Genomic DNA, 16121 nt, shown 5'->3' on the forward strand with positions numbered 1-16121 from the left:
TTAATATCATTAAGAAAACAAAAATAAAATCTGAAGGAAGGCAGCCCTTTTTAACCGAAGGTGAAGTGTGGCTTATGTGTCTCCATTTAACACTGCCAAGCAGTTCTGCAGCAACTGTAGGTTACCCTACAAGGGAAGGGAGAATAAATTATGAAGCTCAAAGAGCTTGGAAGAATTGTACTGAAAAAATATACAGCACTAGAAATCACGTAACTTTAAATTTATTACGGCAACAAAATTTTGGTAACAAGGTACTCATTACACAGAAGTAACTTTTTTTAAAAAAGATTTTATTTTTATAAAAGATTTTATTTATTTATTATGTATTTGAGAAGGACAGTGAGAGAGGATTGCAAGCAGGGGGAGTGGGAGAGAGAAAAGCAGGCTAACCGCTGAGCAGGGACCCCAATGCGGGGCTCGATCCCAGGACCCTGGGATCATGACCTGAGCCGAAGGCAGACGTCCTATGACTGAGATACCCAGACACCCCCAAAAATAACTGTTTAAAGACATAAAACAGTATACTCTGTTTCATGTACAGTTTTTCCACATACCAGATTCTTCAGTAATTTTCCATCTAGACCAATAATATTGTTTTGAATTGCCTGGCATGACCTAATGAGAGATAAAATATGCTCTCTGTGTCCAAGTTAAACTACTGATATTTATTTAGAGAGAGAGCAGGGCGAGGGGCAGAGGGAGAGAGAATCTCAAGCAGAGTCCCTGCTGAGCACAAAGCCCCGCGTGGGGGTTGATGTCATTGACCTGAGATCATGGCCTGAGCCAAAACCAAGAGTCAAACATTCAACCAAGCCACCCAGGTGTCCCTGAACATTCCTGACAGTAAGATAGGTTCTTATCACTCTTCTTTGGCCATTAAAATATGTGTACTATATTATATATATAATTAATATAATGTATATTTTAATGACTAAAATGGTAAGTTATAGCAATTTTTATAAAAATTTTAATAAGGGGCTGCCTGCATGGCTCAGCTGGCTAAGCGACCAACTGCTGAGCTTGGCTCAGTCATGATCTTGCGGCTGTGACATCAAGCCCTGCACTGGGCTCATGCTGGGTGTGGAGCCTGCTTAAGATTCTCTCTCTTCTGGGGCGCCTGGGTGGCTCAGTGGGTTAAGCCGCTGCCTTCGGCTCAGGTCATGATCTCAGGGTCCTGGGATCGAGTCCCACATGGGGCTTTCTGCTCAGCAGGGAGCCTGCTTCCCGCTCTCTCTCTCTCTCTCCCAGTCTCTCTACCTACCTGTGATCTCTCTCTGTCAAATAAATAAATAAAATCTTAAAAAAAAAAAAAATTCTCTCTCTCCTTTTTCCTCCACCCTTCCAGACCCTCATGATCTCCCTCTCTCTCAAAAGAGAAAAAAAAGTAAAAATAAAGTAGTAAGATCATATACAAATGTATTCTATAAAATGCAAACCTGTGTAGCATCTGTAAAACATGTGAAATGGCCCCCAAATTCAGATATGTATAAACATCAACTCATAAATGGGGGAGAAGGAAAACTTCCTTAGAGTTACATCAACTCATAATGGGGGAGAAGGAAAACTTCCTTAGAGTAGAAAGCCAACTAAAATGTGTACAATGATGGAATTAGAAACTGATCACCATTTGGCCACCATCATAAAAACTGACTCAGGCAAAAGTCAGGATGGATGCTAAAAATAATATAAGACTGAAATGCTAATACTGTGGTCATTAGGTACATGCTATAGAACACTTAAATTTCTGCTAATTAAAATGAAATAAAAACAGTTTGAGCTTCTCTGTTGCACTACGCACATTTCAAGCATTTGGCAGCCACATGTGGCTAGTGATTACCATACTGGAAGTGCTGATTATAGAGTATTTCCATTATCACACAAAATTCTATGGGACACTGCCCGTTAGGTGATGGCTATTTAACTTACATAGTCCCAAGCCAAGTATCTCACCACAAAATACTTGTTAATTTCAAATTATAAAACAGTAACTTTGCCTCTGAGAAACCTGCAGACATCATTTTATTTACTTATTTTTAAAAAAATATTTTATTTGGGGCACCTGGGTGGCTAAGTGGGTTAAGCCTATGCCTTTGGCTCAGGTCATGATCTCAGGGTCCTGGGATGGAGCCCCATATCGGGCTCTCTGCTCAGCAGGGAGCCTGTTTCCACCCCCTCTTCTCTGACTGCCTCTCTGCCTACTTGTGAGCTCTGTCAAATAAATAAAATCTCTAAAAAATATATTTTATTTATTTGACAGAGAGACAGAGAGCGCACAAACTGGGGGAGCTGGAGAGGGAGCAGCAACTCCCTACTGAGCAGGGAACCCAACACAGGGTTGGCTCCTTGCTTGGCGGAGAGTCTGCTTCTCCCTCTCTAGCTCCCCCTGCTTGTGTTACCTCTCTCGATCTCTGTTATAAATAAGTAAAATCTTAAAATAAAATAAAATAAAATAAAATAAAATAAAATAAAATAAAATAAAATAAAATAAAATAAAATGTAGTTGGGAGGCCAGAAGGGGAGCCCTCAGATCCTACCACTGATTGCAGACTTTGTAGACCCATCAGGAAGAGAAGTGAAGTGAAGTACCTTGCATTCTTTTTCTTTATTTTTTCTTAGTACCTTGTATTCTCAACAGGAAGAAACCCACGTTACTACCCCAGCAAGAGAAAGTAAGGTTGTCTCCTTGTCCAGCAATGGCCCCCACAAGGCAAGACTGTCACAGCTAAGCCAGTGAAAAGTCACGGCACTTCCAACTCACAGTTTACTTTAGTGGACTTTTGGTTCGAAACAGCCTTTCCCAACTCCCCCCTCCTATCTATAAAAGAGCATTCCTGTCCTTTGTTCTCTGCACTTGCCTGCGGCTTTTGCTATAGCTTGCTTGTCCTGAATTGTAATAACTGTTATCCCCAAATAAACCCATTTTGCATCAGATAAAATGTGCTTTGAAGGCTGGCAACTTTTAAACATAACATTGCTGAAGGAAACTCCAAAATTCATTCTCCCCCATTTGGAAGCCCATCCATTTGCTGAACTCTGATTCCACAGAAACAATCCATTTGAATAAATTATGTATGGTGGAAATGTTGATAGTCATTCTGTCATAAATAAATGTTTATTTTCTTTGTACCTTTCTGTATTTGCTATGATAAAAAAATGCACAAAAGTTTTACCACGCCTGTACTGTGTTTTGAGGCGCTGTACACCGGTTTGGAGGGTTTTCCTTCGTTTTCATATTCAAACTGACTAGCCTTTCCTCCCATACCAAGCCACCATACCAGCAGTTTCTCTACCCTGTGGACTGACTCTCACCCCTGCCCTCCCCAGAGCCCATCTGTTTTTCACCTTCTTTTCTTTCTCCTTCACCCACAAACTGCTCCTGGAATAACTCAGCTTCCAGAGGTTCTGCCCAGCCTCTGCCAGAAAGACGTGGGCCAAGAACCCCGAGGTTACTGTGACTGCTGGTCCAGGAATGTCACAAATACCTAGGATTCATTTGTTTCAGTGTCTTCCTGTCTCTTCTGCGGGGCCAGGAACTCCTTAAATGCTGGCTCTGTGTGGCCTGCCCTATGGCCCCTGGCAAAGGGAGGTACTTACTATGGTTAAACTTAATTATAACATTCTTTCTGAGGGACATATTGACACGGGTTCTTTTTTTTTTTTTAAGATTTTATTTGACAGACACAGATCACAAGTAGAGAGGCAGGCAGAGAGAGAGAGAAGCAGGCCCCCTGCCGAGCAGAGAACCCGATGCGGGGCTCCATCCCAGAACTCTGGGATCATGACCTGAGCTGAAGGCAGAGGATTTAACCCACTGAACCACCCAGGCACCCCATACTGACACGTTTCTTATTAGACCATGAATTCTGAGAGCAGAGGTCCCAATGGGCTGGTCTTCCTGCAACCCAGCCCACTGTGGGCACAGTGCAGTGGGAGGTGAGTGAATGGCTTGGTGAATGACTGGCTCACTTGAAATGAAGGGATAACTTAAGTGAACATTCAGAAGGTAAAAACAAAAAAACAAAAAAACTCCACAAAAGGGGCGTCTGGGTGGCTCAGTGGGTTGAGCCGCTCCTTTCGGCTCAGGTCATAATCTCAGGGTCCTCTGATTGAGTCCTGCCTCTGGCTCTATGCTCAGCAGGTATCCTGCTTCCCTCTCTCTCTGCCTGCTTCTCTGCCTACTTGTGATCGTTGTCTGTCAAGTAAACAAATAAAATATTTAAAAAACAAAACAACTCACAAAAACATGGGACAGTTTCTTGAAAACCTGTCATTCTTTTCTCATAAATTAAAAGGTTTTTCAGGGGGGCACCTGGGTAGCTCAGTGGGTTAAGTAAGCCTCTGCCTTTGGCTCAGGTCATGATCTCAGGGTCGTGGGATCGAGCCCCACATGGAGCCCCACATCCGGATCTCTGCTCAGCAGGGAGCCTGCTCCCTCCCCCCTCTGCCTGCCTCTCTGCCTGCTTGTGATCTTTCTCTCTGCCAAAGAAATTCAATAAATAAATAAATAAATAATCTGAATACAGAGAACACGTTTCAGAAAGGATTTGAAAAGTACAAAATCTGGAAATTAGAGGTTGACATCAATCTATAGTAGCAGTCAGCAAATTTTTTCTGTAAAGGGCTAACTATGTACTAAACATTTTAGACTTTGAGGGGCGCCTAGGTGGCTCATTAGGTTAAGCATCTGCCTTTGGCTCACAGGTCATGATCCCAGGATATTGGGATTGAGCCCCGTGTTGGGCTCCCTGCACAGCGGGGAGCCTGCTTCTCTCTCTTCCCACTCACTCTCTCTCTCAAATAAAATATTAAAAAAAAAACAAAAAAAATTTTATTTTTATTTTTATATTTTAAAGATTTTATTTATTTACTTGACAGAGATCACAAGTAGGCAGAAAGGCAGGCAGAGAGAGAGAAGGAAGCAGGCTCCCCCCGGAGCAGAGAGCCCGATTCGGGGCTTGATCCCAGGACCCTGGGATCATGACCTGAGCTGAAGGCAGAGGCTTTAACCCACTGAGCCACCCAGGCACCCCCCAAAACCATTTTAGACTTTGAGAGACATTTGCTCTCTGTTTTAACTATTCAACTTCGCTATAGTAGTAGTATAAAAGCAATCATAGACAAAGCATAAATGAATGAGCTTGGTTGTATCCTAATAAAACTTTACTTATAAATTAAATATAAATTTCATAAAATTATCACATGTCATGATATTCCTTTGCTTAAAATAATGACTTAAAAATTAGACTGCCAAGGGGCGCCCCCCCACCCCCCCCCCCCCTGCCTCCCCGCTTACTTGTTGTCTTCTGTCAAAAAAAAAAAAAAAATCTTAAAGAAAAAAAAAAAAAGGCTGCCAAAATAATTAAAAACAACAACAACAAAACATGAATGCCACTCCTGAGTCACAGGCTTTATAAAAGTATGTTGTAATTTGCCAACCCCTCCTTAATTTATTAACAAAATCCCTGATAGTTTATAACCTCTTTAAAAAGAACAAAAATAGGGGTGCCTGGGTGGCTCAGTGGGTTAAAGCCTCTGCCTTCGGCTTGGGTCATGATTCCAGGGTCCTGGGATTGAGCCCCGCATCGGGCTCTCTGCTCTGTGGGAGCCTGCTTTCCCCTCTCTCTCTCTGCCTACTTGTGATCACTGTCTGTCAAATAAGTAAGTAAAATCTTTAAAAGAAAAAACAACAAAAAACAAAGAAACAAAAATTGTGAACATTAGAAACCAATACATGTAGAGTAAGAATAAACCATGCCAGATTTATCAAAACACGTTCTTCCTCTTTTTCTTTCTTTCTTTTTTCTTTTTAAGATTTTATTTATTTGACAGATAAAAAGAGAGCATTAGCAGGCAGAGCAGCAGACAGAGCAACAGGGAGAAGCAGGCTCTCCACTGAGCAGGGAGCCCAACGTGGGGCTTGATCTCACGACCCTCTCTCTCCCCCTTCTTTTCCCCCTCCCTCTCTCTCCCTTTCTCTCTCTCTCTGTCCCTCCCTCCCTCCTTCCTTCCTAGTAGGCTCCATCATTGCAGGGCTTCAACTCATGACCCTGAGGTCAAGGCCTGAGCTGAAATCAAGAATCAGATACAACCCACTGAGCCACCCAGGTGCTCCCTGATCAATCCTTTAAATTAAAATTTAGATAAGGACACAAAAGGGAAATTCATACAAATTACGAATGTCTATCACTTGGGAGTAATAACCACTCTAATAGTCAAGTACCATATGATCGAACTGAAGTTTCCCAAAGATACCACACTAGGCTAAAACTAGCAAGCTAAAATTTAATAGACATAAACATGATTACAATTACATTTCAAAAATTAAATGCTCAATAACTAAAGAAGTTCTAGAAACTTGTTGCACGACAATGTGGATATACTTAACAATGCTGAACTGCACACTTAAAAATGGTTAAGATGGTAAATTTTATGTGTTTTATACCACAAAAAAAGAAAAAAAAGGACTAAAAAAAAAAAAAGAAAGAAAGAAACACACAACTGGCTGGAGCTTAACAAAAGACTTTGAGCGACACCTGGGTGGCTCAGTCAGTTAAGCCTCTGCCTTTGGCTCCGGTCAGGATCCCAGGGTCCTGGGATCGAGTCCTGCATCAGGCTCCTTGCTCAGCAGGGAGTCTGCTTCTCCCTCTGCCTGAAGCCCGATACTTGTGCTCGCTGACAACTAAATAAATAAAATCTTTAAAAAAACAGAAAAGACTTTGAAGAAGAAGAGAAGGTGTGACTATAGGCCAAATCAAGCTGGTATGAGATGGCACCTTAAACCCTTGTTAACACATAAAGCACACTGTAAGAAGAAATGTGCACAATAATCAGCCTGTGTACAGAAGTGATTCTATTTCCTAGTGTAATATACATTTTAAAAGATTTTATTTATTTATTTGACAGAGATCACAAGTAGGCAGAAAGGCAGGCAGAGATGGGGGGGAAGCAGGCTCCCTGCTGAGCAGAGAGCCCAATTTGAGGCTTGATCCTGGGACCCTGGGATCATGACCTGAGCCGAAGGCAGAGGCTTTAACCCACTGAACCACCCAGGAGGGCCTCCAGTGCAATATTTTAAAGCAGCAATGACAGGAGGACAATAACATAAAAAGCTTATTGAAATGTAGGAGATAAAATGTGGTATCCCAAAACTCTTGGTACAGTTTTAAACTTTTTAATGACTTTCAAAGGGTAAATGCTATAAACATATCAAAAAATAAACACTTAAAAGTTGATTTAAATTTATTATAGTTTGAGGAATTTTGAATATGCTTTTAGTTTTCCGTCCCTCTGACTGAAGACAGCATTATGTTAAGTAAATTAAGTTTTGCATTGGTCTCCAGGCTTAATATGGAGTCCACTTAGGATTCTCTCTCCCTCCCAATCGTGTTCTCTCTCTCTCTATCTGTAAAATAATAAATAAATCTCTTTTCTTTTGTTTGTTTTTTAAGGATAAAGGTTGGTCCAAACCTTACAATAATTTTAAAACTTGAGAATCTTAGGGGCACCTAGGTGGCTCAGTGGTTTAAGCTTCTGCCTTCAGCTCAGGTCATGGTCTCAGGGTCCTAGGATGGAGCCCCACACTGGGCTCTCTGCTCAGCAGGGAGCCTGCTTCCCTTCCTCTCTCTCTGCCTGCCTCTCTACCAACTTGTGATCTCTGCCTGTGACATAAATAATATCTTAAAAAAAATTATAATCCAGCTGTAATTAATTCTAATTCAGGAATATTTCTTACAGTATGTCTGTAGAAGGAAACTGTCATTAAAGAATCATTATCATTCCATAATGGATTCATTTCCTTCTTCTTCTTCTTTTTTTTTTTTTAAGTAATCTCCATGCCCAACATGGGGCTCAAACTCATGAACCTGAGATCAAGATTCACATACTCTCCCAACTAAACCAGCCAGGTACCACATAACGGACTCATTTCTAAATTATAAGTCACTTAAATTATTAAACCTTTAATATGACAATACCTTTGCATGCTTCAGTTCTAACTCTGCCAGTTCCACTAAATTTTTTCTGAATGCAGCAACTCTTCTTGTCTTAAAATCTATAAGTTCTGTGAACAAAAGAAATTAGGATTAACTATTTAACTCATATAATAGTTTAAAGTATACCTTATGATTAAAGGGTAAGGTTAACAGTACCTTGTTTTGCAGATTCAGATATTTTTTCAAATTTCTGACAACATAATTGTTGGGAGGTTTCAGCCTGCAGAACATCTTTATTTTTTGCTCTTGCTTTATCCAGTGCTTTATTAGCATTTTCATAATCCACTAGTGACCTAGATCTTCGATAGAGGAGATCCTATAAAATAGAATGCTTCACAGTAATATATGCTGCATGTTTCTAATAGTTACTCGCACCACCATCATCAGAGCAAACACTTAAACCATGAATACCACACATGCCAGCTACTCTTCTCAACTGTTTTTATAACAGCTTTACTGTGATAAATTCACATACATATAACTCATTCAAAGTGCCAATTCAACAGTTTTTAGCATGCTCACAGAATTAACCATTACTACAATCAATTTTAAAACAATTTTGCCACCCAAAAGGAAACCCCATATTCATCAGCAGTCATTCTTCACTTCCTGTCATGCACCCCTCACCCCCCACCACTAATTTGCTGTCTCTATACATTTGCCTATTCTGGACATTTCATTTAAAAAAAAAAAAAAGATGGAATCATATAATATGTGGCCTTTTCTGTCTGGCTTTCTTTACTTAGCATAAAGTTTCAAGTTCATTCATGTTTCTGTGTGAACCAGTACTTCATTCCTTTTATTGCTAAATAACATATCCTTGTATGGAAATACCACACTGATTTATCTACTTATCAATCTAGAAGACATTTGGTTTGTTTCCACATTTTGCCCATTATGAATAATGCTGTTTTGAACATGTTTTCCTTTCTCTTTCATATCTCATTACTTAGGAGTGGAATTGCTGGGTCACTTGGTAATTCTATGCTGAACCTTTTGAGAAATTGCCAGACTAGCAGTTGCACCACTTTACACTCCAATGACTCTTCATGAGGGTTCTAATTTCTACACATCCTTGGCAACACTTATCTGTCCTCTTGATTAAAGCCACCTAGTGGGTGTGATATGATATCTCATTGTGGTTTTGTTTTGTTAGTAAAGATTTTATTTTTTAAGTAATCTCTACACCCAATGTGGGGCTCAAACTTACAACCTCAAGATCAAGAGTTGCATGTTCTACCTATTAAGCCAGCCAGGTATCCCTCGCTGTGGTTTTGATTTGCATTTCCCTGATAGCTAATGTCATTGAGCATCTTTTTACTAATTCACTGGCTGGCTGTATGTTTTCTTTGGAGAAAGGATTATTCAAGTCCTTTGCCTATTTTTTAATTGGGCTATTTGTCTTCTTACTGAGTATTAAGAGTTCTTCGTATTTTCTGGATACCAGTTGCTTAATTAGGGACTTGTATGATTTGCAAATATTTTCTCCCCGTCCATGGGTTGTCTTTCCACTTTTCTTCATGGTATATTTTAACACACACAAGTTTTCAATTTTAATAAAGTTCATCCAATTTATTATTTTTCCTTTGGTTCCTGTGCTCCTGGTGTCATATCCAAGAAACCAATGTCCAATCAGAAGTCACAAGATTAACATTTGTTTTTTTCTAAAAGTATTACCGTTGTTGTTTAGGTCTTTGATCAATTTTTTTTTTTTTAAAGATTTGATTTACTTATTTGACAGAGAGCACAAGTAGGCAGAGAGGCAGTCAGAGAGAGAGGGGGAAGCAGGCTCCCCACTGAGCAGAGAGCCTGATGCGGGGCTCAATCCCAGGACCCTGAGATCATGACCTGAGCCGAAGGCAGACGCTTAACCCACTGAACCACCCAGGTACCGCAAGTCTTTGATCAATTTTGAGCACATTTTTATACATAGTATGAGGAAGGTCTAGCTTTATTTTTATGTGACTACTCAGATGATACAGTACCATTTATTGAAAAGTCTATTCTTTTCCCCCCAAAACTGTCTTAGGACCTTTGTTAAGAATCAATTGATTGGGTGCCTGCATGGCTCAGTTGGTTTACCCTTGCCTCAGGTCATGATCCTGGGGTCCTGGGATTGAGCCCCACATAGGGTTCCCTGCTCAAGTCTGTTTCTCCCTCTCAATCTGCCCCATCCCCCAGTTTGTGCTCATATGTGCTCTGTGTTAAGTAAATAAATAAATAAGAAGTCATCAATGTGAAAAGGCCCTACTATATGACACTCTGGAAGAGGCTAATCTATGGAGATGTAAAAAAAAAAAAAAATCAACATTAAAAAATTAAGGGGAAAGAGGACAAATAGATGGAGTGGAGAGGAGTTTTGGGGCAGTGAAAACTATTCTGTATGATACTTATAATGGCAGATAAGCATCATTACACATTTCTCCAAACAAAAAAGAATATGTAACACTAAGAGTGAGCTCTAGTGTAAACCATGATCTTTATTGTTTCGCTTCTTTTACTCAACAAAATTATTCTGAGATTCATCCATATTGTTGCAGGTTTCCACGGTTCATTCCTTTTTACCGCTGAGTAGGATTCCACTGTATATACACACCACAATTTCTTTATCCATTTAGCTGTTGGTGGACATTTGGGCTGTTGCAGTTTTTGGCTATTACAAATAAAGCTGCTGTGAACATCTGTGGGAACACATACTCTCAAATACCCAGGATTAGAATGACTGGACCACAGATGTATGTTTAATTTTTTAAGAAACTATAAAACTTTTCCAAAATATTGTATCATATTCCAACTAACAGGGTATGAAAGTTCTAGTTGCTATAATTTTTGTCAGAATTTTTCATTTTAGGGGTGCCTGGTTGGTTCAGTTGTTAAGTGTCTGCCTTCAGCTCAGGTGATGACCCCAGGGTCCTGGGATCGAGCCCCATATCAGGCTCCCTGCTCAGGGGGAAGTCTGCTTCTCCTTTCCCTCTGCTGCTCCCCCTGCTTATGATCGCTCTCCATTAAATAAATAAATAAAATCTTAAAAAAAAAAAAAGAATTTTTCATTTTAGCCACATTCTCATTAAGGTGCACCTGTGGTGAGGGACGTTTGGGTGGCTCAGTTGGTTGGGCAGGCCTTTGGCTCAGGTCATGATCTCAGGGTCCATCATGAGCCCATCATGAGGCTTCACGATCAGTGGGGAGTCTGCCTGAGGATTCTCTCTTCCACTGCTCCCCCAACATATGCACACACATGCTTTCTCTAAAATAAATACACAAATCTTAAAACAAGAAACAAAAAAAAAAGGTGTGTGGTTTACCCCCAGCTGTTTAATAAATATTTAATATCTTTTAAACAGCTATTTACTTATTACTTACTATATTCAAGAATAGTTAGCATGCAATGTTACATTAGTTTCAGGTATGCAACAGTGATCTGACCACTCTATGCTATGCTGTGCTCACCGCATGTGTTAATGCCCATCTGACATCATACACTGCTATTATACTATCATTGATTCCTATATTCCCTCTGCTGTATGTAGTTTTAATTTTTGCAATTAAATTTCAATTCCTTCTTGTGGTCACTAAAAAGTCTGGATTTACTCTTATTTATTTTTTATTTTTTAACATTTTATTTATTTATTTTTAAAGATTTTGTTTGTCAGAGAGAGAGAGCGAGCGAGCGAGCGCGTGCACGCACAAGCAGGCAGAGTAGCAGGCAGAGGTGGAGAGAGAAGCAGGTTCCCTGCAGGGCATGGAGCCCAATGCAGGACTCGATCCCAGGACCCTGGGATCATGGCCTGAGGCAAAGGCAGCAGCTTAACCGACTAAACCACCCAGGCATCCCTGGATTTACTTTTAAAGCCATGTTCTAAAAAGTTATATATTAACAACTATAATATTATAATAAAATAATGAATTTAGTCTTTATTTTATTTATTTTTTTAAAGATTTTATTTATTTATTTGAGAGAGAGACAGTGAGAGAGAACATGAGCAAGGAGAAGGTCAGAGGGAGAAGCCGACTTCCCATGGAGCTGGGAGCCCGATGTGGGACTCGATCCTGGGACTCCAGGATCATGACCTGAGCTGAAGGCAGTCGTCCAACCAACTGAGCCACCCAGGCGCCCTGAATTTAGTCTTTAAAGTGAGTAATTCATTTTATCCCGATCCACCCCAATGTAAATGGTTTGTAAGACACAATCTGGTAAAATAATTTGATGTGGACAGTATATTTGCACATAAGTCCTCAAAGTTAGAAAGATTATTTATAACTTGTTTATTTATTTAATTAATTCTCTCTCTCTCTCTCTTTTTTTTAAGATTTTATTTATTTGAGAGAGAGACACAGCGAGAGGGAACACAAGCAGGGGGAGTGGGAGAGGGAGAAGCTGGCTTCCTGCTGATTAGGGAGCTGGATGCCCACAGGGCTTGATCCCAGGACCCTGAGATCATGACCCCAGCCGAAGGCAGACCCATAACAACTGAGCCACTCAGGCACCCCTTAAGAAATCTCTTCACTTTGCATGATGATTGCACTCACGATCTCGAGATCAAGAATCATATGCTCTTCCAACTGAGCCAACCAGGCACTCCTATAATTTTTTTTAAGTAAGCTCTATGCCCAACACGGGGCTTGAACTCAAGACCCTGAGATCAAGAGCTACATGATCGGCCAGCAAAGTGCCCCAAGGGTTATTTATAACTTGATAAGGAATGAAAAACTGGTATTCAAAGCACCACTGATCACATGGAAATTTTTTGTACAATATATCAATTCATAAATTAATACTGAATTTAGAATGTCTTTTTTCCCCCAAGACTTTATTTATTCAACAGAGAGAGAGTATAAGCAGGGGGAGTGGCAGGGAGAGGAAAAATCAGGCTCCCGCTAAGCAGAGATCTCATCGTGGAGCTCAATCCCAGGCAGGACCTGAGCTGAAAGCAAGACACCCAACCTACTTAGCCACCCAGGCGCCCCAGCCTCTTTTGTTTTTTTCTTTAAGATTTTATTTATTTATGTGTGAGAGAGTAAGAGAGTATAAGCAGGGGGAGCAGCAGAGGGAGAGGAAGCAGCAGGTTCCCGCTGAGCAGGGAGCCTCACGTGGACCTTGATTCCAGGACCCCGGGATGATGACCTGAGCTGAACAAAGGCAGATGCTTAACTGACTGAGCCACCCAGGCACCCTGAATTAAGAATATCTGAGCCACTAAGTTTTTAGTGCTTTTTCAGATGTTTCTGTTAAACATTTTTTTTGGATTAGTTAAGAGTTTCAGTCTTGCACATAGACAGACTTCCAAAAGGAAATTTGAGTTGCCTTAAAATAAAACATACCCTGGTTTTATAGTTCTCTCACTCACAACAAAGGACTTAAGGAGTCCTTTAGCTATACAGACTGTTATTTAGGGATTTTACTTTTTGTTTTGTAGGCATCTTACCCAAATGAATATACCAAATTCATTAAAACAAAGTTTAAGATTATACTATATCAGAAGTTTATAGAATAAACTTTAATGTGGGGATCCTTAACCAACAATTTGTAAAAGGATAGCAAAAAATTCACACTTGAAAATCTAATTTAAAATCAAGAGATAGGGGTGCCTGGGTGGCTCAGTGGGTTAAGCCGCTGCCTTCGGCCAGGTCATGATCTCAGAGTCCTGGGATCGAGTCCCGCATCGGGCTCTCTGCTCAGCGGAGAGCCTGCTTCTCTCTCTCTCTCTGCCTGCCTCTCCATCTACTTGTGATTTCTCTCTGTCAAATAAATAAATAAAATCTTTAAAAAAAAAAATAAATAAAAAAAAAATAAAATCAAGAGATAATCATTAACAATCTTAAGTCTAACAACCTATAAGGCTTTTGGTAAAGAGATGGCTTTTTGTAAAATAGTCCATTTTAAAAAACAATGAACAATTAAATTACCTTAGCAGCTTGAGATTCCCTTAAGTAATATTTTAAAAGGTCGGAAAGTTTGAGGTCTTCATCAGCAGACACTCGTGCTTCTATTTTCTGGAAAAGGGGGGAAAATCCAGCATTTAATTAGCAGTTATATTCTACAGCCAATGTTTTCTTTAATTACTCTAAAAAAATTAAAGTTAAAAATAACTATAGGGTGCCTGGGTGGCTCAGTGGGTTAAGCCGCTGCCTTCGGCTCAGGTCATGATCTCAGGGTCCTGGGATCGAGTCCCGCATCGGGCTCTCTGCTCAGCAGGGAGCCTGTTTCCTCCTCTCTCTCTCTCTCTCTCTCTGCCTCCCTCTCTGCCTACTTGTGATCTCTCTCTGTCAAATAAATAAATAAAATCTTAAAAAAAAAAATAAAAAAAATAAAAATAACTATAGTATCCATTATCCATTCCTATTTAACCTAAACTTCCCTGCTTTCTCCTTTCTACTAGCCTATTACTTTACTTCAGGACTCTGACAAAAAATGAACAGAAAAAAGGATGAAATCAAATGAGATTAGTGAATTTATGGAAGAACTCTATATCTGACCCAAGTTCTTGGCAATAATGAGTTTCAGCATCATCTTTCAGCATCATTTATATTTCTTTCTTGTTACATCATTTCAGTGATAAAGGATGGGTGTCCTGGGTGGCTGAGTCTCTTGACTCTTGATTTTGGCTCAGGTCATGATCTCAGGGTCGTTGAGACTGAGCCCATGCTGGGCTCCATGATGCGTGTGCAGCCTGTTTAAGATTCTCTTCCGGGGCGCCTGGGTGGCTCAGTGGGTTAAAGCCTCTGCCTTCAGTTCAGGTCATGATCCCAGGGTCTCAGGATCGAACCTTGCATCGGACTCTCTTTAGCGGGGAGCCTGCTTCCCCCCTCTCTCTGTCTGCCTCTCTGCCTACTTGTGATCTCTGTCAAATAAATAAATTAAAAAATATATATATTCTCTCTTCCTCTCTCTCTGCCCCTCCCCCTAAAAAAAAAGTGAAGGAAGACTAGGAAATTCTAATCAATCTTCCTACTAATAACAACCAGAAAACAGTCAAAATATTAACAAAATGTGCCTGAAGACATGAAAGAGTAATAAACAGATGTGGTTAGTTTGAAATGGGATAAAATGTGAAGCAGCCGTGTTAGACTAAAAAGATTAAACTATTCAATTCAGTTTGGAGACAGAAAATAAAAAAAAGATGTGTTTGTCAATCAAATACAAAATAGGGACCTTGTTTGAACCCTAACTCAAATGAACTCCACTGTAAAAAGCCATCTGCATCTATATACTCAATATTTGATGATATTAAGGGGAAATCATTGATTATTATATTGACTATATTAAATTCTTTTTAAAGTGTTTTATTTGAGATAAGGAGAGAGAGAGAACTTGAGTGGTGAGGAAGGGTAATGCAGAGAGCCCAATGCAGGGCTTGATCCCAGGACCGTGGGATCATGACCCGAGCCAAAGGCAGAAGCTTTAACCCACTGAGCCACCCAGGCGCCCCAGGTGTACTAGTCTTTTTTAAAAAATATTTTATTTATTCATCTGAGAGAGAGAGAGAAAGGGCGTGCATGAGTGGAGGAGAAACGCAGAGGGAGAGGGAGCAGCAGACTCCTCACTGAGCAGTGAGCCTGATGTGGGGCTCAGTCCTGAGATCATGACCCAAGCCAAAGGCAGATGCTTAATTGACTGAGCCACAATAATTTTTTAATATATTTCATATATAAAATATGAAAATAAAATTAACCTCTTTCTGTAAGTCTGAAAATACTGCTGAAATAAAGTTAAAATTTAAAAACCCTACACATCTAGCAGAATAACTAAAATAAAAAAGATAACAAGTATCGTAAACTTGTGTAGCAACCCACTGCTCACATTTATTCTGGTGGGAATATAAACTGGTACAATCACTTTGGGGAAACAGTTTGGCACTATCTACAAAAGCTTTTCACATGGGGACCCTATGACCCCTAATTCTCCCCCTGGATATACACAATGGAAATACACCCAATGGAAATACACACTTATTTTCAGCTGAAGATATGCAAGAATGGTCTTAGAAGTACTATTTGTAAACAGCCACAAACTACAAACTGTCCAGATTCCTCCCAACAGCAGAACAGATGAGTAAGTTCAGGTATATTCTTTCTTTCTTTTTTTTTTTTTTTAATGTATTTATTTGACAGAGAGAGATCACAAGCAGG

At 40.0% G+C, this 16121-nt stretch overlaps 1 protein-coding gene across 1 annotated transcript in view; it reads right to left on the reverse strand.

Annotated features, from left to right (window-relative positions):
* Nucleotides 1–6: 6 nt before the first annotated feature.
* The window catches only part of SNX6 (sorting nexin 6), a 60873-nt gene continuing 44758 nt past the window's right edge, over nt 7–16121 (reverse strand). The window contains exons 11-14 of the mRNA XM_059373069.1: nt 13899–13985; nt 8148–8307; nt 7974–8059; nt 7–126 (exon numbers count right to left, since the gene is read on the reverse strand). Coding sequence (XP_059229052.1) covers nt 73–126; nt 7974–8059; nt 8148–8307; nt 13899–13985 — 387 coding nt within the window. The 3' untranslated portion in view covers nt 7–72. The remainder of the gene's footprint in view (nt 127–7973; nt 8060–8147; nt 8308–13898; nt 13986–16121) is intronic.

Source organism: Mustela nigripes, chromosome 13, assembly GCF_022355385.1.
Source record: "Mustela nigripes isolate SB6536 chromosome 13, MUSNIG.SB6536, whole genome shotgun sequence".
Classification (NCBI taxonomy): Eukaryota; Metazoa; Chordata; class Mammalia; order Carnivora; family Mustelidae; genus Mustela; species Mustela nigripes.